This window comes from Rana temporaria, chromosome 1 (assembly GCF_905171775.1).
Source record: "Rana temporaria chromosome 1, aRanTem1.1, whole genome shotgun sequence".
NCBI classification, from domain to species: Eukaryota; Metazoa; Chordata; class Amphibia; order Anura; family Ranidae; genus Rana; species Rana temporaria.
This window is the reverse complement of record NC_053489.1, coordinates 276,359,294-276,383,447: the sequence shown is the minus strand read 5'-3', so window position 1 is coordinate 276,383,447 and position 24,154 is coordinate 276,359,294. Positions and strand designations below refer to the sequence as shown.

The 24,154-nt window shown below is 40.7% G+C and overlaps 1 protein-coding gene across 1 annotated transcript in view; it reads left to right on the top strand.

Annotated features, from left to right (window-relative positions):
* The window catches only part of LOC120942863 (transducin-like enhancer protein 4), a 151,986-nt gene that overhangs the window by 62,352 nt on the left and 65,480 nt on the right, over positions 1-24,154 (top strand). Inside the window, 2 exon segments of the mRNA XM_040355791.1 lie at positions 4,725-4,929; positions 5,041-5,057. Coding sequence (XP_040211725.1) covers positions 4,725-4,929; positions 5,041-5,057 — 222 coding nt within the window.

Here is a 24,154-nt window from a genome sequence, read left to right as displayed (position 1 = left end):
GGAGGTGTCAGAAAGCCATGCATTCAGTCGGCGAACCAAGAGATGGTACAGCAATCTGTTAACTCTCATTGTCGGCAAGGGATTGTTGCAGTGTCGGCCTGTGTTTCCTTTTATAATGGATATCTACCGTGATTTAAAAAAAAAGTCTAATTGTGCTTTTCCTCGTGTTTATGTAGTATATTTTTATGTGGAAACCTGGCGGATGCATGACTCCCGACTCGTCTTTCAGATGTATCTGTATAAACTGCTTTCTATAGGTAGAGATATTGATCGAGAAACACTTGTAAAACTTCAGGATTGTGTGAAGAGTAATCAATGTTTTAGCAATCACAAGGACTATTTTCAAGATCATTACTCCATGCCCTTGAATAAACTGTTGCAGGCTGTTCTAACAATACTTCAAATTTACACATGATGATTGCAGATGGTGAAGATACACATTTTTTTTTTCAATGTTGGTAGGAGTTTCCACTTCATTTCCAGAGAAAGCACAATAGTCCATGGCTGTCAGGAAAATGCTGCCATCTAGGGGTCCATTTATTAAGATCAGCAAATTGATTGATTTCCATGTTGCCTTGCTGACTTCACCCTTTTTAGTTCCTACTTGCATCTGTTTGTAAATGTTTGCAGCACTGTGATGAAAATTGCTGCTCTAGCTTGGTGAGAATAGTTTAACCCCTTAAAAAAAACTAGTGAATTTTATAATAGACTTAACTGTTTTTTTTTTTTTTTTTCTCTTTCAAAATAATAATCTAGGGAAATGCCTGTGTTGGGAGGGTTGCCAACCACCAGTACATTTACTGACTGATTTTGTTTCACAACTGCCAGTAAATATCAGGGGCTGATAATTTCATGCTGTGTTGACTTAAGTGTAAATCAAGCAAATGACTTTTATAGGTATTGCCAGTAAAAAAAAGTGCTCCGTCAGTAAATGCTGCGGAAGGTTGGCAACACTGCTGTGTTAAAGCTGAAAATGTGTTTCCCCACTGCATCTTTAGTTACAGAGGTAAATAAGGACTTGTTTTTAGTCCTGGTTCAAACTATCATGTTGCAGTAAGTCTCCTTGTGTGCATTACTGTGCTATGGTGCAATTCATTTTGATTGGCACACTAACACACTAAGGCAACATGCCTATGCTGCAATGCGCCCCAATGAACAACAATGCAAAAAATAGCCGAGGCTTTGGTTGCGCTGCAGCGTGTTGGCAACCCATACAGAAAAAAGACACAATGCATGTTATCGAGTTAAAGAACATTTGTGCACTCAGACTTAAAGCGGGGGTTCACCCTTAGAGGGCACTTTTCCCCCTTAGATTCCTGCTCGTTATTACTAGGGGAATCGGCTATTTATTTTAAAATATGTGCAGTACTTACCCGTTTACGAGACGCATCCTCTCCGTCGCTTCCGGGTATGGGCTTCGGGAATGGGCGTTCCTTCTTGATTGACAGGTTTCCGAGAGGCTTCCGACGGTCGCATCCATCGCGTCACGATTTTCCGAAAGAAGCCGAACGTCGGTGCGCAGGCGCAGTATAGAGCCGCACCGACGTTCGGCTTCTTTCGGCTACGAGTGACGCGATGGATGCGACCGTCGGAAGCCTCTCGGAAGAATGTCAATCAAGAAGGAACGCCCGCTCCCGAAGACCCATACCCGGAAGCGACGGAAGAAGATGCAGCTCGAAAACGGGTAAGTACTGCACATATTTTAATATAAATAGCCGATTCCCCTAGACCGAACGAGCAGGAAGCTAAGGGGAGATTTTTTTTTTTTTTTTTAAATGGGTGAACTCCCGCTTTAAGGGAAGTTCCACCCAAAAATGGAACTTCCACATTTTGGAATCCTCCACCCCCACCCCCCTTCGGTGTCACATTTTGGCAGCTTTCAGGAGGGAGCAGATAATGTGTAATGCAGGTATTTGCTCCCACTTCCTGGAAAAGATCACTGTGGTGACCTACGCCACTTTCTGTGACTTGTACATGCGTGGTAGGGAACCAGGAAGTGAAGCCGCAAGGCTTCACTTCCCGGTTCCCTCATTGAGAATGGCAGTGTGGGCAGCTGAGAGCTGCAGTATTTGTAGCTGCTGGCTTTTAATATTATTTTAAAGGCGGGCCTCTGCTTTAAGCTGACCATAGACTGTTCGAGCCTTAGCCGGTCCAGCAGGGACCAGGCAGCATTCGAACCGTGTATGAGCAGGCTGAATGTACCCAAGTTGATCAATTGGATATTACGTGCGATTATTGCTAGCCACCGATCATAGCTGCTAGCAGTAACCACTGTGTTCTCCTGGTGGGGACAGCTTCCCCTGCCCCCTGCTTGGAGAACACTATGGCCCTGTGGGAGGGATTCCCTTATTAGCAATGACTGATGGGGGGAATTGAGTCATTCTTTCCTGCAACCCTGTTTGCGGAAAAGAAAATCTATCCATCGAAGGCTAGCTTTTACTGCTTATTGCGAATATGTGACTTATGTATTGCCTGGGCACAGCGTCACTTAAAATGTTCACTCTATCGGTGGTGTGCATGTATGTATGTGTGTGTGTGTGTGTGTGTGTGTGTGTGTGTGTGTGTGTGTGTGTGTGTGTATATATATATGTATGTGTGTGTGTGTGTGTGTGTGTGTGTGTGTGTGTATGTGTATATATATATATGTATGTATGTGTATATATATATATATATATGTGTATATATATGTGTATGTGTATATATGTATATATGTATATATATATATATATATATATATATATATATATATATATATATATATATATATATATATATACTCATATAATATACATTTTTATTATCTCACACACAGTCGTTTTGTGCAGCCTTTAGTAAGGTCAAGCAATCCTCTGTGTTGCCAATGCACTGGTAAAGATGACTTTAACTTGTCAGCACAGTTACTGGTGCATGCATCACAGTCCCACTCAAATAAACCTGTCACAACACAGAGTCGGCAGCAAGAGAAGAGTACAAGGGCAAGCCTCTAGCTTTTCATTCGAGCATCACTAAACGTGCACAGAGTGCCCAATTATTTCAGCATTATTGAACAAGCCTACAGGAGAACCCATGCCTTGCTACATTAGATTTTCTTTAGTAATTTGCTCAAGTACCACTGAGGACACTTAGAGAGCTTAAAACGGTGGCTGCAACCAGTTCCCTTTCTGAGTTGTTAATTCAGGTTTTTGCTTTCAAATTAACTCTCTCTGCATGCTGTGCTAAAGGCCCAAAACTGTTCAGCATTAATTTGCTCAATATATCTGTACTTTCTTTTCCAGTGCTGCATCTGCTACACACGTTTTCTCTACACGCCACAGATTTTCTTTTTGGAAATGTCACATCTTTGATTATATTATACATTTTTATTATTGGCCTATGGAGATAAGAAAATTAATATATTATATATTTATTTTTTATTTCTACATATGTAAAACTTGCATAGAAAATCTACCTAATCTGACATGCATTTCTAAAATGTGTGTGACCTCTAATAGTCTACATCTTGGTTACTCATTTGTAATACATTTGTTATCCTTTTTGTATTTTACACTATGTTTGATAGAGTGCAGATCCCCTTTCACTGAATTCCGAGTAATGGAGTGCTTTCCCGAAGCCCCTCTGTTGTAAAATAAGGCCAGGTATAGTTTTTGCAAAGCCCTTGCATATTGATTTGTGTATACTGTAGCTCACTGTATCAGAACACCTTTTTTTACCACTTTAATTGTAGGGTGGTTTTGGTGGCAATATTTTTAAACAAGTTAAGTATGGAGTATATGAGTTAAACATGTGCTTTCATCTGCAAGCAGCAGGTTCACTCAAGAGTTGGGGTCAGTTTTTTTTTTTTAATATCTATATGTAATATTTTACTTTTTTTACATATTTTTTTTTTGTAAGCCCCTTTTTATATATACCCAGTGAAGTGACTAGCCTCAGGTTTTACAGCAAAAATGAAACCAAGCCTCCTTACATAAATTGTACCTGTTTATCTGCAGTCTTCTCTTCTCCTCAGATGTTCTAAGTGCAGAATATATACAGCATGTCTGAGCTCTCAGAGTAGGGGCAGGGAGCTAAAGTTGCACTTTGCAGAGCGGATTGGAGAAAAGGGACAACTCCCTCTTTCTCACAGCACACAGGAAAAGAGCTGAGGCTTGTTGTTCAGTCTGTGTGCTGGAGATCCTTTCCCCATCACCTTTTTGGCATCAGGAAAACATTGTCAGAAGTGACTCTTGCGGATAGCTGGGGGACCATGGAGCAGGCAGAAATTACACTTCCCATCTATAGAGGGAAATGCTTTTTTTCATATTGTGCCTAGGTAGAATGCAAAGGAGAAAACTGGCCATGTTGAAATGGATGCGCTTCCATGCCTAGTGCGGTCAGTTTGAAATAGAAAAGCAAAAGAACTAGTAGGATCATTAGCAATGTACAGGCTATTTTCAATACAAATACATAAGTCACATATCCGGTATAAAATGTTTGCGCATCATATACTTTAAACCAAAGGCCCGATAAAGGGGAATATGGTTTTTACTGTTACATTGCTGTTCACAATAAGATCTTTGGCTTTTGAGATGATTTGGTTGAGATGGGATGTTCTTCTTCTTTTTTTTTTTTTTTTTTTTTTTTTGTCAATCTTGCTGTCACTCCAGTTTGTGTACTACACTTTATTTTTATGTCATTCATTTGTCACATACTGAGCAAGTTCAAGAGCTATGTTTAATTTCTCACAGCAGCAACAACTCCAGGCTCAGCATTTGTCTCATGGACATGGACTCCCGGTGCCTCTGACGCCTCATCCCTCCGGCCTGCAACCTCCTTCCATCCCACCAATCAGCAGCAGTGCAGGACTGTTGGCGCTTTCCAGTGCCCTTTCTGGACAGTCTCATCTTCCGATTAAGGATGAAAAAAAGCACCACGACAGCGACCATCAAAGAGGTCAGTCGGCAGGCATAAAATTCTAAAACTGATGCTTTTAACTGTTTGCTTTTTTTGTGTTTTAACGAAATGTTTTTTTTTTTTCTTCTCATTTGTTGGATTGCCTTGCAGACAGAGATTCTATTAAGGTAAGGCCCGTTTTAACGTATCTATTTTGCGGTTCTGTATGTGCAGAGTTAGTACAAGTTGGAGTTTTCATATAAAACATTGACATGATTCTTTCCAAATTCAGGATGACAGATGTGTGTTTTGCATTTTTTTTTTTTTTTTTTTTTTTTTATTGTAATGTATTTTACAAAACTGGTCGACCAGCTGTAGAATTAGAGGGTCCAGTGTGTGATGTATATTCCAGGAATTGATGTTTATATCTAAACTGTCCTATTCTCAAATTCCTACTGCAGAGGCAAATTTACTATGTATGAAAATGCTTATCGATTTATGGGCTCCACATGGTTCTGACAGTTGCTGAAATGCAGAAACATGCAGGCATGCACCACATCTATGGGTCTCTCTCTCCTTCATAGCATATCACTGCAGACAGCTCTGGACCATACAAAATGAGATGAATCCTGCCACTTTTTGCTTACCTAGACACACAAATAAATTTTTTATTTTATTTTTAGCAACTAAGTGGCACTGTGTATATACCAGCTCATATCTGCATCACAATTAAAAATTGAAAACCTGTGTGATACTGGAGAGTACTTGGTGTATCTAGGGTGAAAACATAAAACTGTCGATGCTTAGCTGGTGCATTGTCCACCAGCAGCTTTGTTATTAAAGTGGCTTTGTTTTATTTGCCTATATTACCTGATGATTTTACTAAGTGGGCAACTTCCTCTTTCATGTGGCTATATGCTTTCTCCTCCTCGGAATTTGCTCTTATCATAGCCACCATCAGATAACTGATTAGATAACAACTTTGCATCCCCACACAGCTGCAGCATCTTTCACCACCATGCATTTCTTAGATCTCCACCCATAGCCAATATTGGGGAGACCATACTTATTAAGGCTGCTGCGAAGTGTAGGTGTTTTCCATTGCATTGCAGCAAATGCTTGTGGACCAGAATTGGGCGAAAGTGGCAGGTGGGGCTCTAATTATTAAGTGAGGGTATGGGCCTTTTCTAGCTGTTATTACTTGAATTTGTATCTGTGCTATACAGCACAGTGACGAATTTGAGCTTATTACGGGACTCCAAGGGTTTAATGATCCTTTAGCTCTCTAACATGGCTTTTTTAATTTAGGCTGGTGTTTGTTTTGACTCCTGCTGCCAAACTTTCCCAGTATGTTCTGCTTTGCTTTAATCTTGCCTTTGCTAGTTATGCTTTATTTAAGGCGTAATCAAATTATCTTGGCCAGATCAATCCAGAAGTCTGTCCGGAGCATCTACTGGCCTTCAAGGTTTTGGCACTGGACTGTTGATGGGGTTTGAGGCCCTGTGTACTAGATCTAGAATCTGACTGCATTGTGATACCAAAAACTGATTTAAAGTATAACTAAAGGCAACATTTTTCTTTTAGTTTTGGATAGAGCGGAGATGGATTAGAATGCTTTTTATTGCGATCTGTGCCCCTATTAAGGAGATTCACCTTCTCTATTTGTCTTGTTTAGCATTATAAAGTGAAAGTACAAGAAACCAAAAACTCTTGGGTTGTCCCCAGAAAAGTAATAGAGGGGAAATTTTCCATTGGGGACACCAGTTCCAGTGACCAGGTGGTCCCCAAGAAATTCCTTTTAATTTGCAGAGATTTTCCCACTTCCTGTTTTGGCTTTAGGACCGGAAATAAAGGTAAATCTCTTTGGATCATGGATGACATAACATAGCTGACGGTGGTTATATTCCTCTTACTGTATTCAAAATAAGTTAAAAAAAAAAAAAAAAAGAGGGGGGGGTACACTGTTTCCCCACTATCCCAAAGATGCAGCTTGCAGGACTTTTTTTCCTGTCCAGTAAGCAAACCGCCCCAGTGTGAAAGCACTCTGGCAGAAGAGGCAGGTTACAGGTGCTATTTGTAGGGCAAAAACGCCTGTAAAGCGCCTCAGTGTGAAAGGGGTCTAAAGGTTACATCAATGCTTATACTGTATATGGGGTGTATATAATATGTGTGTGTTTGTGTCAGAGGGCTGGTTATCTTTAAACCCGGATTGTACAGTAGTTTAAAGGAAATTGGCATCACCCAGTGCAGATTTTTCAGTATGCCTATTATTTCAGCTAAAAGCAAAAACAGCTGAAAGCCAGATCGGTGTAACAGAAGATAAGGAACTCTGCAGAATAACCAGTGTGCTTCAGTTAATTTTGTGTTGTGTTGCTATAAATGGATAGAAGCTTCCCTTTTAGTCGATGCAGATACATGTGGTGATTGAGAAATTGTGGTTTGACAGATTTTTCTGCTGTGTATTGTCTTTAAACTGTGAGTGGGGTTGTGTCAACATCCGAGGCTGCCTGCCAGCCTTACAAGGTGAACGCGTTTGCTAATTTCCTTAAATGTTTGCAGCAATGCCCAGAGTAGCAGTTAGCTGCTTGTCCTATTGATCAGCCCTTTCTTAGTGTGCCCTTGTTAAGAGGGTTCTCCAGTTGTCAAATTGTCTCGTGAATCTGACACTGTCTGGGGTCCTTCCCTCTTAGCAAGCATCATTTATTTATGTAGGAGTTTGCTCCTTAACATTTAGCAGGTAATAAACATGGCATAAATTTCCGTCTCTTAATTTTTGCCTCTCCTCTGCTCCTAACGTGCATGCAGACAGTTTTGATATTCTAAATAATAAGTAATTTTTGGCCATCTGTCAAAAGGAAATTTCAATACAAATTTAAATTAATGGTGCCTGAAATTTTTTCACCGCTTCTCTAAAAGCCTCTAATGCGCAGAAAATTCCAAATCGGCTTCTTGTAATTAGTGTTGCATGTAATGAGAATATGGGCACTGTTCTGCGGGCCCCCGTGTAACATTTTGTTATGGTAGCAAAATCTTGATTTATACAAGACATTGAGCAGGTTTAATTGTCGGAAGCACTTGGAATGTGTTTTCTTGACAACGTAGATTATTAAATAGGGCGGTTTTTAGAAGCGCTTGTAAAATGTAAATTTAAACTCCCTGGATGACTTGGGTAATTAAGCTGCACTGCTTATTGGCATAAAGTGGGCATTGCCTCTGAGCGAAGCAGAACTACTCACCTGTTTTTATAGCCTTGATTTCTTTCCGTGGAAATTGATTGCTTTTCAGTAATGTTAATAAAGATTTGTATTTTTGTTTTTTTTCCCCCTGCTGTGTGGTTTGCATCTTGGCTATTGACATCGCTGCTTATCTTTTGGGTTTTGCTTGTGATTTCCGGAGAGTGGATACCTAGCAAGGTCATGAGTGCTTGTTTGTGGCTAGAAGAGGAAGTGGTATTTTGTGCTCATGTGGACTGGTTGCAGTTGTAGACACGCTGTCACAGCCTTCCGCCACTATCCCCAAGCTCTTGTCTTAAGCGTGATTTCCGCTTAAAGCACCATCAGCTTTTTTTTTTTTTTTTTTCTCCTCCCAGTTCCTTTTTCAATATATTCTGGTGGGTTAAAACATTTTAAGTTAACATATTATAGTCATCCTTCCTCTTTGTGATTCTTTAGTGTTTATTGCAGCATTGTAGTACATTACTGTAGTAGGTACCATCTTAGATGGCTCAAATAATTCATGGCGTTTCCAAGAAGGATCAACACCACAGATGGTAACAGATATGCCCCAACGGCAAACGTCTGTGGGCTAAGATGCATATATGGTTATATAGTACATTATTTTGGCATGCAGCGGTAAAGTGTTCATTTTTGGGTATTCCTTATTTAAAACTGACCTTTTTTTTTTTTTTTAATAGCTTTAGCTATGATGGGCCACTGCCTATGGCAGTAGGGAGTAAGATGGGGGAGGGGATTTCAGCACCAAAGGATGAGATTTATAACGGGCATTTTACTTTTCTCAACACTTGTCTCCCCAACAGACTTTGTTGCCTATGTTTAATTTATTAAGTCCTAGGTTGTTGTTTTTTTTTTTTGCAATTTTTGTTAGGTTGGCTATATGGCATTTAAAATATTCTCCATGCAATCATGAACTATCAAATTTATTTGCTAACTTTAAAATCTTTCAAAAATGTCATAAGGCCCCACACATTCGACCTCTTATAATGGCCATTTTTTAAAACACACAAATGAATGCCCAAAAATAAGGCTGTAAGTCATACCCTGGATATAGAGGAATGGGGGGTGGGGGGGGGGGGGGAACATCTGGGATAATGGTAACAAAATGTCTATATGCACCCTTTATAAAGCGAATCAATATAAACTTTTTACTAACACCCCACTTTGAACTTCTTTATACACCTAACCCAGCGTTGCATTGAACATATTGGAGATGTGAATGAGTCTCTGGGGATCCTATATCCTATTTACTGTGATTGTCTTAACATATGCCCTTTTTGGGACATTATCAAAACTCTTCTGGAATCCATGTCCCCCCCCCCCCCCCCCAAAAAAAAAAACTCTTGAGACCCTACCTCCGGAGCCGCGGCCATAACGTTAGGAAAGGCCGCGGCTTCGGCCTAGCTCCGGAGCTGCGGCCATCTTGGTACACCCGGCGGCGGCCCTACTCTGTTTACACCCACAGAGGAGGGGCCCGCACTCATGGGGAAGAAGCACACGCTGGGAGTGTCTGTACTGCCCAAGGGGGGTCTTGTACTGAGAGGAGGGGGGTGTTTGCACCGAGGGGGTACTATAGTTGGTGGGGGGGTGAACAGTGGGGGGGGATGTGTATATTAGTGGGGGATGTGTATATTACAGTGGGGGAGAATTTTTTTTTTTTTTTTTTTTTTTTGCCAATCCGAAAAAATGATCCGATCCGTGACTCCTGATCCGAGGAACGATCCGAACCGTGAGGTTTTTGATCCGTTGCACCCCTGATTGAAATGCATAAAAGTGACAAACGTGAATATCATTTTAAGGTATTAAAATATGAATGGGCCTTTTAGGAAGGAATCTTGATGTTGGAGTGCATTTGTTGCTAACGCACCTTGTGTGTTTATCTCCACTTATTGTACTCTCTCTGAAATCAGTCTGGTTCAGAATACATAATCCATAATTGTGAGACTTTTCGTCACTCCCTGTAGGCACTGTAAAAGGAAAGGTATTATTTAGTGAAGTAGAGCCACATTAGAGGTTCCTCTGGGAAGCATATTGTGTGCTGCTGTTCTAAGCTAGAGCTTGGTCTTGTTTGCATTTTAACCTATTGTTTACTTTTGGAAGACGTTGAGTTATAATTTGGGTTGAACAAATTCCCAGTTTAGGCTTTTGATGCTTAGAAAGAGTTTTTTCTTACCGATACTGTGGGTAGCTACAAAAAGGTAACCAGAATTAGGAACTTTTCTTGTGGGTTTTATGGGTTTTTAATGTAATAATTGATCCCTGCTATATAAATGACTTTCCACTGAATGCTTTCTGATTATTTGTACTAAATACAGTGCATCCCGAGTCCAGCATTTGCGTCTATAGACACGAATGCCGGAGTCGCGTCATTGGATTTGATTGACAGCAGCAAGAGCCAATGGCTGCGCTACTATCAATCTAGCCAATCAAGAGCCGGGACCCAATGGAGAGAGGACAAGCGCGTCTCCGCCAACAGAAATACAGGGCTCAGGTAAGTGAAACGGGGGGCTGGTCACAGCCAGGTGTTTTTTCACCTTGATGCATAGTATGCATTAAGGTGAATGACACAAAGGTTTACAACCCCCTTTTTAAATTATTTTTCTCAAATTCACTAACCATACCCCATAATAACAATGTGAAAAGTTTAGAGTCTGCAAATTTAATACGCGAAAAAATAAAAACAAATTGCATGAGTATTCACAATCTTTGCCATGACACTCAAAATTGAGTTTTTAGGTGCATCCTTTTTCCACTGATCATCCTTGAGATGTTTCTGCAGCTTGCTTGGAGTCCACCTGTGTTCAGTTGATTGGACCTAATTTGGAAAGGCACACACCTGTCTATATAAGGTCCCACGGTTAACAGAGCATGTCCAAGCACAAACCAAGCCATGTCCAAGGAATTGTCTGTAGACCTTTACCAGGATTGTACCGAGGCACAGATCTGGGTAAAGGTACAGAAAAATGTATGCAGCATCGCAGGTCCCAATGACCACAGTGGCCTCCATCTGTTAATGGAAGAATTTTTGAACCACCAGGACTTTTGGGGAGAAGGGCCTTAGTCAGGGAGGTGGCCAAGAACTCGATGGTCACTCTGACAGAGCTCCAGCATTTCTCTGTGGAGAGAGGAGAACCTTCCATAAGAACAAACATCTCTGCAGCATTCTCCGATGAAGCCTGTATGTTGGTGGCCGACGGAAGCCACTCCTCTGTAATAGGCACATGACAGCCCACCTGAAGTTTGCCAAAAGGCACCTGAAGGACTCTGACCATGATAAATAAAATTCTCTGGTCTTATGTAACAAAGATTGAACTCTTTGGCCTAAATGGCAAGCATCATGTCGGGAGGAAACCAGGCACCACTCATCACCTGGCCAATACCATCCCTATAGTGAAGCATGGTGGCGGCGGCAATTATTCTGTGGGGATGTTTTTCAGCGGACTAGTCGGCATCAAGGCAAAGATGAATGCAGCAATGTACAGACACATCCTTGATGAAAACCTGCTCCAGAGTGCTCTAAAACTCACAGGATAACAATCCTAAACTCACAGCTGAGATAACAAAGGAGTGGCTATGGGAAAACTCTGTGAATGTCCTTGAGTGGCCCAGCCAGAGCCAAGACTTGAACCCGATTGAACATCTCTGGAGAGATCAGTCAGTAGAGTCAGAACTCCCATCCTTAATACTGGTTTGAGATCAAAGATGCAGTGGGTAGTAAATCAAGGATTAGAATGACAGCCTCAGACGTTTAAAAAAAAGTCAGCAATCACAGTGGCTATATTTCTGTCCTAACAGGTTTCCTTTGAGGTACCCATATACATTAGATGATCGGCATTGCATCAAGCCAGGTTTGGACAGGTGCAATGTCAAAATAGACCTGCATATACATCGCTCCAGGCCAGTTTTCCCAATGCTCCTACTTAGCTGCTGAAACATGCAGGTCAGTAACTCACTTGCTGCATACTAGTTTTAGATCCGTAACTCAATGAGTAGTAATCTAATGATGACCATGCCAAGACCTGTATCTTTAGAAAGAAGTTATTAGTTCTATGCTGTTTTTTTTTTTTTTTGGTTTAACCTTTTCTTATTAAAGCGGAGGTTCACCCCAAAAAAATTTTTATAACATTACATTCAGCCGAGTTGTTAGAATGACAATCGGCTGTTTTTTTTAATCTCCTTGCCGTACATTATATATATATATATATATATATATATATATATATATATATATATATATATATATATATATATATATATATATATATATATATATATATATATATATACGGCAAGGAGATTAAAAAAAACAGCCGATTGTCATTCTAACAACTCGGCTGAATGTAATGTTATAAAAAAAATTTTGGGGTGAACCTCCGCTTTAAGTTACGATTTTCACATAAGAGATGATATTGCTTTTAAACATTTGAACAAAAGACATAATCCTGCGCATGAAACCCTGATTTACATTTATCGTAACGTTAATGTTTCCTGTTCTGTGATTGATATTCGTCATGATTTTCACTCTTTGGGTGAAATAGTTCTGAATCTATTGGTGGGGGGGAAAAAAAGGCCTCTTGAAAACCGCAGATAGCTTGGTGCTCTTCCTCTGCTGTTCTCATTTGAATAGCTAGGTAAATTCAGACTTGGTTATGCAAAGTATTCCATTGTTTGAAGTGGTGTGTTTTCTTTATGGAAAGAACACACAAGCTAAGTACAAGGGGGGGAGAGCTAGACTTTTCTGTTTGAACAGCGCTAACCACATTGATCCAAAGCCGAGGCTTGCTCAGTCAAGTCTAACCAGAAACCATTCATAAGGAACGCTCTTTTTGCAGATCACTTAATTGATTTAGATATACTGCAAACTTTGTTTGTATTACAATCTGAAAAGTTCTCTTCTTCTCTCCCCCCCCCCTTCTCCGAACTCAAAGCTGTTCAGCTTACTGAATAGCAAAATAAAATTGGAAATGTTAATGTGTGGCAGGCAACTGGGAGAGAATGAAGTCACCATGGCAACAAAGCTACTTTCTTGATGCTTTGCGAAGATATAGCTGAACTGGAAGCAGATGTCTGATCTGAGTATTTTGCCTCCTTCAATGTAAACAAATAACTTGTAGGCAGGTGTTAGAAATAATATGGAAATCCTATTAAGAGGCACTGGGTTCCTGTCAGCCAGGAAGCCCCAACCACAAAGGGAACTGTTGTCTGAATGAGCAGCAAGTCATTTCTCATTAGTGCTCTATCTTTTCCCAGGAAATGGCTGCCTCTCTCTGTGTGTTCATTCTCCCGCAGTCTGAATGGAAGACGTTATTCATTCTGCTGTCATTTCCCCTGAGATTCTTCGGTGTTAAAGGCTTTTTTTTTTTTTTTTTTTTTTTTAGGATCAAAATGTATATTAAAGTTTGCTTCTCGCTTTTATTTTAAACATCTGATTTCCATCTGGTGTTACAGGAAAATGTAACAATTGATTTACTTATTAAAGGATAAGTAATTTTAGAACATAGAGCTCCTCCTAAAAATACGTTACTATAATGCACCAAAATGTCTGCAATAGTGATTGTATTTGGACTCCCTGCTGTAAAGTACAATGGACTCCCTACCTCCCTGGAGATCTTCAGGTAAATGGACAGTCCATTTTACTCGGCACAGACACAACACCAGCTCCTAAAATGGTGGATTGTTGGGCCAGCAGAAGTGGTATATGACTGATCTGATGTCTTGTATTCTAATCAAGGCCAGGCCAAGGGGTAGGCAGAGGAGGCGCCATCTTGAGTGCTTCACCAGGTGGAGAGCACTATAAGGGCAAGATTGGCAATCTATGCTGCTATAGTGCTTCAGCACTCATGGTGTTCTTGCCTTTCACCTGTATGGACACTGGTTATTATAGTGTGTAAAAGTGGAAGGGCATATGGAAATGTGTTCTCAAAAAGATAACTTCTCCAGTATTAGAAAAGCTAATCTTGTAAGTATAATCCATTTTTATTCCTCACCGATCCCTTTTTTAAACTGCATTTTACATGCGTTTAGCCATGTTTGGAGTTTCTAATTGGATTCTGTACACACAAATCTATTTCCGCTAAATGTAGCTAAACTTAAACTAAACACAGGTAAACAAACCAGTGCAATTGGCACCATTTATATGCCTTTTAGAAATGTCTGCTACATGAATATAAACACAGGTTTTACACTGCTGATGTAAATGAGGCCTTACAAGTAAAGTTCCTAAAATATAATCTTATGGGAAGATTGTTAAAATTAATGCTCTGGTAATGCTGGTCTCTTTAATTGTCTCGCATACACAGAAATTCAAGGATTTTGGCTATTGATTTTTTCACTATATTTATATATCATTTTCTGCTACACAGACAATTCTTTGATTGCACTTCTGCGTGACTAGTCCCCTCCTATCACTTATTTTTGCAACCTCAGATTGACCATTTGTACAGTAGAGATAATGCGTGATCTGAATCGCAGCCTAACCTATGATCTTGAAAATGGATTATGCCTTGGGAGTAAATTAAGTGTTCCCTATTAGGACACTCGCCCCCTTTTTCATAAGGGTCCCCTGCACTCTGGTTCTGTGTGCAAACTCTCATGGTACTCCACAGCATTCCTCTTTCTAGAGGGATTTCCTGACCTAAAAGATCGCATGAGAGCAGCTTTGCCTGTCATTTGCCAAAATCGTGACTTGGCCCCTAAACATCTTTCAGAGAAGCATACTACGTTCCAGAACATTGGGTCTTTTGTTTCACAATAGTTCTCTTTCTTGGCACCCCCATTGTTGGATGCCTAGATGACTTCCTCTAAAAGAGTCAGTCAGTTTTTAGGACTCTTAAGCATAGTAAATACTGACCAAATGTCCAGAGGCATCGGTAGGTTCAGTAGCAAGTGGCCGACATGCGGCCTGTGTATACTGGAGTTTTTCCAACAGAAGCTGACATGACCAAAAAGGTCTGCCGTTCGGCTCTGATCGGCGCGCTCAACGACCAGTGTGTTTTCGGTGTCCCTCTGTCAGAACACAATAGAACGGCAGGGGAGATTGCTGTACTAATGTTGGTGTACTAACCTTGGTTAGAAGAAACTAGTAGTGTGTACTAGGCATTACACTCTGCATCCTTTTTTTAAATTGCTGAAAATGTGAAAGGTTTGACCGGGTAGACCTCCCAGGTATCTGGTATATGTGGCTATTTCTCACCAGTGTTCAAGACAGTTCATCTAAAGCCCTTGTCTGCTCATTTTGGATCCCATTTTAACAGTGAAAGTACACCACTTTCCTCCAGTCAGGGGTGTATGGAGTGATGGGGAACCCTCATTAGGATGAGCTCCCCTTCTCTTGTGGATTTTCATACCTTCTCGGCCCTACTTTCTATGACTTGGAGTCTTTGATTTACACAAGATACCTATTGACCAGGTAGTGCTGTAGTGCCTGGATTTGAACCATCAAGCTCATGTGGTGGGTAGATTGGTCTCTTCCCAATGCCTAAGGGGACCAAACTTGCTGAATATCATCTTCATATCCCAATAACCAGTCTGGCTCCCCAAAGCAGATGATTCCCCTTGTCTCCCAGGATGAACAGGACAAGCAACCTTGCCTGTTTGCTGGACATTAAAGAGCACTCTGCATCACTGGCTCTCCTGAAGAAAATGCTGTGCAATCTGGCTCTTCTCCACCAATAGTATCCATACTGAAGAGAGACAGGTTTGCACACCTGGGTGCCATTTATCCTCTGCATGGTAGGCAGAATCCATCACTAAAGGTATCTGTTTCCTTGGTCTGCCAGCAGGGGATGCAAGTTGGGTTTCTGCTGCAAGTACCCATTGTTGGTGTGTGTGTGTGTGTGTTTCTTTATAACCATGTTCTGTCCTGCAGAATTTTTCTGTCAGACCCCAGATACACCTATGGGCGCTGTGCTATATGGATGCCTTATTTGTACACCCCTTTTTTTTCCTGTTCTTCTGGTGCCCTTGTTACCAGACCTGGGAGGCAGTCTTTTTTTTTTTTTCTCCTGTTGAAATTCGGTTCTCCCTTAATCGGGTAGTTAGATTGTCGTCCCAGTTTTGGTGGCTTGTTGGTTCGCCGCCTCCAGCCGGTGCAGGCTCCATGTGGAGTCATTCTGCTGGTGGTGATTTCCTAATCCCCGATCTTGACCATCAAGTTGATCCTTGTGAGGTCATTGCCAGTTTACCCTATCCTGCAGGGGTTTTCAACTCCTATTTGTATTTGGCAATCGATCCTTTTAGGTGGTTATTGCTTTCAAGCAATTTCTATTATCCCACAGGTATGCCCACTGTTTTCCTTTTTTTTCTTTCTTTGTCTGCCTTTGATGCTGCTTTAGTTATACTGAGGAAAGATGTTTAACATCCTAGGACACTAGCAAAAAAACTGAAGTGTGCTGGATAAAGGAGGTTATATTGAGTCTTGCTTACATTTTTTGTTTGCCAGTGTCTAACTGGATGACGCTATAACCCTAAAGCATCTGAATCTCTGTCCCTCAATGCACTACAAGAAAGATTTTATGGCAAGTACAAAAATCTTTTTCACATTGCTTTAATTTTTATTCACTCTACTGTGTCCAAGACATTTCTACTGAGAAGTTCTAATTCCCCTCAGAGCTGTCCCTTCTCCATTACGGGAGCAAAAGTTAAATTACCATCATTAATTTGCATTTTAATATCTTGCACAGAATTTTGAACATAGAGGATGATCTAACATTGTGCCTGCGTACATCAAAATAAAACACTTATTTTGCCTATTGTTTTACAAACCTAGATCCTTCTCTTTATTATCTTTTTCTTGCAAGCATATATTTCACTAAAGGGTTAACTATGCACAATCGCAAGACATGGATAGCAAGCGTCAACATTGTAATAAAGTTCTTCTCTGCCCATGGCCCCTGGGACTTACTTTATAAAGCTAATAATGCTCTCGCTGGTGGTCTCCTGTTACCCTGGCAACAGACCATAGGGCACAAGGTATGTGAAATGCATGAACATCTGTGATTTTTTTTTTTTTTCTTTTCTTTTTTTTTTTTCCTTAAACATTTTTATTTCTTGGCACTGATTGGGCCACTCTGGCTTGTGCCTGTGACATTGCGTGAGCAGGGATAAACTGAAGAGCTCCCCTGGGCCCTGCCCTAAGTGGTTGGCAGAATAGAAAGTGAAGTGAGATTTATCCAGGCAGCGCTTTCAGTGGTTGAGGGATTTGGCCTGACATTACTCTCGGTGGGATGTTACTTGCTCACATCTGATACACTACGATATGAATAAAAAATGATCTGGTAAATCTAAGAATGATTGGGTTTATTGGTGTGCCGCAGAATAAATGATCTAGAGGGAAAATAGAAGCAATTGCATGCAAGTCCCATGTAATTTTATGGTCATTAGTTAGGCTTCTTTGGTTCCCATTGGATATCTTTAGATGTGCTAAGCTATCTGAAGTGTATCACTCATTATGGAAACAGGCGTGTCTGACACATGCATGAGGATCTCTTATTACAGGCTTGAAGATGCTGCTTTTGGATAGTATAAATGAAGCAATCCTAGCGCTGCGTCAGCAAATCTGAAAAGCTAAACTATTTGAGGAGCTTTCCTTTTTAGATTGGCACCTAGACCAGTCTGTGGATTACTATCTTCTGCAGTACCTTGGGTCCAGGTTTCATCTGCACCATCCTCTACCACTTGCATGGAAATTGGCTTTGCTCCTTTAGATCAGAGTGCACTGCAGTTTTGGGCACATGTGAGTTTTTTATACCACTACATTTCACACCCACTTAACTGATTACACCAAGATTAACTTGTGCCTAACCCCAAGCTGTAAATTGACCCCCTAAATACACTCCTTAATCTCAGCCTAACCTGTTGGCTTCATCAACACTAGTTTTTCTCTCTCCCCTGGAAGCTTAATAGAAATACTAATATGCCCTTTAACCACTTGCTTACTGGGCACATATACCCCCCTCCTGCCCAGGTGAAATTTCAGCTTCCGGCACTGCGTTGATTTAACTGACAATTGCGCAGTCGTACGACGTGCGCCCAAACAAAATTGACGTGTTTTTTTTTTTTTTTCCCACAAGTAGAGCTTTCTTTTGGTGGTATTTGATCACCTCTGCGGTTTTTATTTTTAGCGCTATAAACAAAAGAGCGACAATTTTGAAAAAAAAATACAATATTTTTTACTTGTTGCTATAATAGCCCAATTTAAAAAAAAAAAAAAAAAAAAAAAGTTTCGCTGTCTAGGCCGAAACGTATTCTTCATATTTTTGGTAAAAAATAAATCGCAATAAGCGACTGGTTTGCGCAAAAGTTATAGCGCCTACAAAATAGGGGACAGATTTTTTTTTTTTAACTAGTAATGGCGGCGATCTGCGTTTTTTTTTTTTTTTTTATTGGGACTGCGACATTATGGTGGACACTTTTGACACATTTTTGGCACCATTCACATTTATACTACGATCAGTGCTATAAATATGCACTAATTACTGTATAAATGTGACTGGCATTGAATGGGTTAACACTAGGGGTGAGGAAGGGGTTAAATGTGTACCCTGAATAGTGTAAGGGGACTGACTGGAGGAGGTGACCGATCTGTGTCCCTATGTACAAGGGACACAGATCGGTCTCCTCTCTCCCTGACAGGACGCGGTCTCTGTGTGAGCCGGCAATGAGAAAAGATCTCATATGTTTAAATTTGAGATCATCTCTCATTGGCCGTTCACGGCGATCTGTGATTGACTGTGTCCAAGGGACACGGCCAGCACAGAATTTCCTCGTTGTGCGCTCAGGAGCGAGGAAAGGGGCGGACGTGAAAAATGACTTCGTCCTGGATTTTCAGGTCTGCGCTGAAGCCGTCATTCGGCTATAGCGCGGGGGCCTCAAGTAGTTAATTGTGTTTTTGACACCCAGTGGGCATGATGCCTTTGCCTGAAATCCTAGCTGTGAAGCAATTCTAGAATTTTTTTAGGGTTCGGCGTTAGGATTGGGCCTAGGGTTGGGGTTTCCCATTGGCCTAGGGTTGGGGTTTCCCATTGGCCTAGGGTTGGGGTTTCCCATTGGCCTAGGGTTGGGGTTTCCCATTGGCCTAGGGTTGGGGTTTCCCATTGAAGAATATGGCTAGAACTCAGGAATTGGAACAGGGACCTCCCCCAGAGGTCAAAGGTCACAGGTCACATGGTTGACATCCACGTACAGGTACGTCCTGTACTAGTACCCAGCCGGTCCGAAGCTCGGTCTTTTTTTTACCAAAAATAGGTAGAATACATATCGGCCTAAACTGAGGAAAAATGTTTTTTTTTTATATATTTTTGGGGGATATTTATTATAGCAAAAAGTAAAAAATATTTAATTTTTTTTCAAAATTGTCGCTCTATTTTTGTTTATAGCGCAAAAAATAAAAACTGTAGAGGTGATCAAATACCGCCAAAAGAAAGCTCTATTTGTGGGGAAGAAGGGACGCCAATTTTGTTTTGGGAGCCACGTCGCACGACACCGCAATTGTCAGTTAAAGCGACGCAGTCCCGATTTGCAAAAAGGTGCCTGGTCCTTTAGCTGCATTTTGGTCCGGGGCTTAAGTGGTTAATACATTACAAATGATTTTTTTTTATCAAGAATGGTGCGTAATTTAGAAGGATTTGTATTTTTGACTTCTTCTATTGCACCTACTTAACGTGTGCATATTTTACAAAGTAGTTGAAAAATTCTATCACAACAAAGTCTTGTAACTTTACTGTCCTTTATTTTGTATTTCCCTTTTTGCTGTTGGTTTCAATATCCGCAAATAAGGAAAAAAAATGTTATTGATTGGTGTCGTGGTACATTGGGGAGAGAAATCTATGTTCCTGATGTACTTATCGCTGAGCTTTCATACTGTGTTCCCGTCTCATAGTAATCTTGGAATGTCAGGGTTTCTCCTTGTCTATGTAACTGTAACCAAGCTAGAAGCATCAGCTGTTCTGCTAAAATCAGTAGGATATTGGTGGTTTCATTGGGTTTTGTTTAATATTTGAGCATATCATATTTTTTCTGTGCATTGTCTATCAGGCAGTGTCTGATCAACCTTGTGGTGATCTCCACTAACCACAGTGAGGTCATTTGCTGATTATTTACTCTTCATTGATTCTGCAGACAGGGATATGGTGTTCATTGATATGTCAATGAAGTAATCTTCAAATATTGTGGGAACACAAGTATATCAGGCTTAGTACCTCACATGTGGCACTAAAGAGACACTTCACAGAAGAAAGATTAAAATGTTTAGTTTTCGTAACATTTGTTTGTTTTATTTTTTGAGATTAATGGGGTCAAAATGACATTTGTTTTTGTCAGCAGTGATGGAAAAAATGCAAAGGAGTAGGATGGTAAAAATTTCTCAAATGAGATTCTAACTGCGAATGTGGTTTTCGTTCAGGAAAAATGGTACATATTGAAACGAGACCTGTTTAATATGTCAAGGATTACATTCAAACAGCAGATCTGGATGCAATTTTAAGGAACTTCGAACAATATTAACTGGCTTTGTGATGGCAAGAAAGAATACATTCTAATAAGAATTTTGTTATAAGAATGTTTGCATGAAATTGAACTAGTATGGCTAACGTGTAAACGGTTTGTTCTGCAGACTTTAGTAAATGTTTAAATCTTGTCACCTTCAGCAGTTGCTAAGGTGCACTTGCATACATGAATTTGGCTAGAACTTGGTATGTCCACCTATAGGGTGACTCCATTTGCCATGCAGGCCTCCCCTGGCGCCAACCTGTCATGTGTTATCTCGGCCAGGGCTACAAAGTTTGGCAGAGGGTACTTCTATTAGAGCAGGCATGCACTTGCAGTATTGGCTGGGTGCGAGGACCTGGGAGGCCACCTGATGCTGATGGCGCAGGCTCACATCAGTAGTGTATTTATGTTTTGTGCTGCCCTAGGCCTTAAACTTCTGCACCTCCTAATTTAAATATGACCTACCGCATCCTCTCAAGGCCACACCCTGTTTTTTTTCTGACCCGTCCTTTTCGGGGTAGGGGGACTACCCCGAAAAGGACGAACAATGGATTTCCTTCATTTGCATAGTTTTTTTCTCTTACTTCCTGTTTGGCTTTGGGGCAGGAAGTGAAGGGAAATATCTGCAATTGGACAGGGATGGTAAAAAATAAACTGTCGTGGCTATAACCCTCCCTTACTCTAAAAAAAAAGTGATTATAGTTCTACTTTAAGCACACATTTCGGATCAATTTTGAGGACTAAGAAAATATAACCATGCCAATGGTGCAACAAACCTAGCACAGTGAGGAAGGTTTGTGGTCAAGGATGATAGAACAGTCAAAATTAGAAGCTCCCCCCCCCCCCCCACACAGTTGCGGAATGCCGGGCGGAAGCAGAACGAACACTTTATGGGGGCGCTAGACTAATTTGTCTAACGGTGTAGTGCAAGCTGGCGGGGACTCTTTTGTCTTGGCACAAAAAAAAAAAAAAAAAAGAGGCTTGGCATGGGGAAGCGGTGCTATGCAATCTAGCATCAACGTCATTGTGGAGTACAAAATGTAAGTGATTGCAAACACACATGCTGTAAATTGAATATTGTGGAATGTTTCACGGGTTGTTTAAAGCAGAAGTGAACTGGTATCTGATCACCACAAACTGAAAATTATATTTACCGTAATTCATTTTTAATATTAAATGCAAACTTGCCCATGCATTCATGTTTCTTGCTTGATTTTGTTGCAAAATCACTTTGAACACCGCCCCCCACTAGCATTTCTAGTCGTGGCCATCTTCGGTATGCGCATATGCTTTATATAGCATTTACTTCCTGGAATCTGTTTGCCCTTAACTCAGGCATGCATGCAGGAGGGAATGCTTGGCTGAGAAAGCCGCTCCTCCAAAAGGGGGAAGAAAAAAGACAGGAAGCAACTGAAGAATGTAAAAAATGTAATTAAGTATAATCTAGCTTTCTATTCAAGTAGACGCTGTGCGTCTCCCCGCAGGGATGTAGTCCCACGGGAGGGGGTGAGCATGCTGACTAACCCCCAGCCAGAACAGCTCGGATGATGGGGGCAAGCTTACTGAGGAGGAACAGGAAGTGAGAAATTCAGACAAAGAAAAACATTTAAAAGGAAATTGAAGGAAAATGTAAGTGAACCAACATGCACTACCTAAACTATTTAGAAATTAAAAAGCAAACCTTTACAACCCCTTTAAGGTTGGAAGCATAAGCATTAAAAATAGGTAATGCAAATTGAGAGCATTTTAGTTTTGCTTTAAAATGAGTGAATTAAAAACATGTGGAACCTCTATTACTACTTAAAAACAATCAATAAATATATCTTCCCATATCTATCCATCTGAGAATGTAACACTTTCTTTTGTTAGTTTGAAATTAATTATTGCAAGCTTAGAGTAATCATTACTTGTCAGTGTGACCTATTAAAATTCTTTTGGTTGGGTTATTCACTGCTTGCCAAGTGATCCATGATATGTAGCACTAGCTCCTACATTTCTGTCTATTGCAGTAAACTTCATGAACTGCAGTCATTTTCTTGCCGAATTACATTACTCTGAGTTGGTTTTGGAGCCCTCTGGTGGCACAGCAGTTAGTAAATTCCTCTACCAAAGGTGCCTTCTGTCCAGCTTTGTAAAATGTTACTTTTTGCACCGTATGACCCTTCTTAAAAATGTAACCCCTTATTCCAATCAGACAAGATTACCCGTGTTAAAGGTATGTGCTTTTAAAGGTAATTTTTGCTTTGCATTCAGGAAGTGTGGCTAAATTAAAGGAGTTGTAAATAAAAAATGCTGAAATTACTGTTTACAGGGTATAGAGACAACGATTAAAAATAGATAAAAAATCAATCATATAATGTGCCTGTAGTTTCTAGTTTCGTTTGTGCATGTTGGTTCCTGCCTCTCTGCTGTACAGAGCATACAGAGCCATACGGGGCAGTGATGGTTTGGAAAACGAAACTTGAGGTGCTGTGGGGTTTTAGACACAGTAATCACACCTCCTTGATTAGTGACCACAGAGAGAAAGCTCCCAGTACTGTGGTTATCAGGAAACAGACAACCAGGAAGTGTGGAGATCAGAGAAGAATTACAGCAACTTGAGAGCAAAAACTAACAATGAGGACATGAAAACAGCACTGCATTAAGGTAAAGGAAGCTATTAAGATGATAAAAAAAAAATCCTTTACAAACCCTTTTAAGTAGAGCTATTGGATAAAAAAAATCCAACTGCTGTAGATTGGTAATTTTTGGCAAGCACATATGCTGTGCACTGACTTGGCAGGAATTGTGGCCCTCAAAAATACATTGCCTCCGCAAATATCTGCAGAAGTCAGAATATCTCTAGACACAAACACAAGATAATTTCTAGTCTATTGTATTTGTGAGTGATATGGCCGGCCTAAAACGATTAGCTTGTATAAATATCTGTTAACTATAGATCTATTGCTCACAATGCTTTATCAAAGTTGTCTCTTCTGCTACTGAATTCTTAGCATGCCATAAGAGAATACTAAGCAGGATTCAGGACTTTGGGCCAGTTGTGTCCACCGGACGGAACATCCCTGTCTGTAGACACTACGTTTGTTGGAGGGGGAGCTGGGGAACTTGTCTGTCTAATGGTTTCAGAGCACTATCTATCTCAATGCAGCCAACATGTTTTTAGCCTTGTGCTTATCCTCCTCACCCTCTTAACCTTGTCAGTGAGGAGTTTGAACAGACATTGAGCAGCTGGAATGTGAGTGAGCGGTTCACACTCGCACCAGTCTGTTTGTAGTGGGTTGTTTGCTTTTGATTCTTGTTGAGCTGTTGACAAAGGCTTTAGGTACAAATGGGAACAAGCTGAAATGATGCCGTGCCAGCAAGGCCTAACGATAGTGGCCTTCATTCATTTCCTAACTGTTGAAAAGGAAACTCATTGAAAGAGAGCATCTCGTCTTCACAAGGCTTCCTTATCTTCCTCTCCACTGAATATGATAAATTCACGATGCCCAGCCAGGCTTTGCTTAATGTACAAAGTATAATTAATCCCTTTACAGGCTCCCAGATGCCAGGGTGATTGGGATATA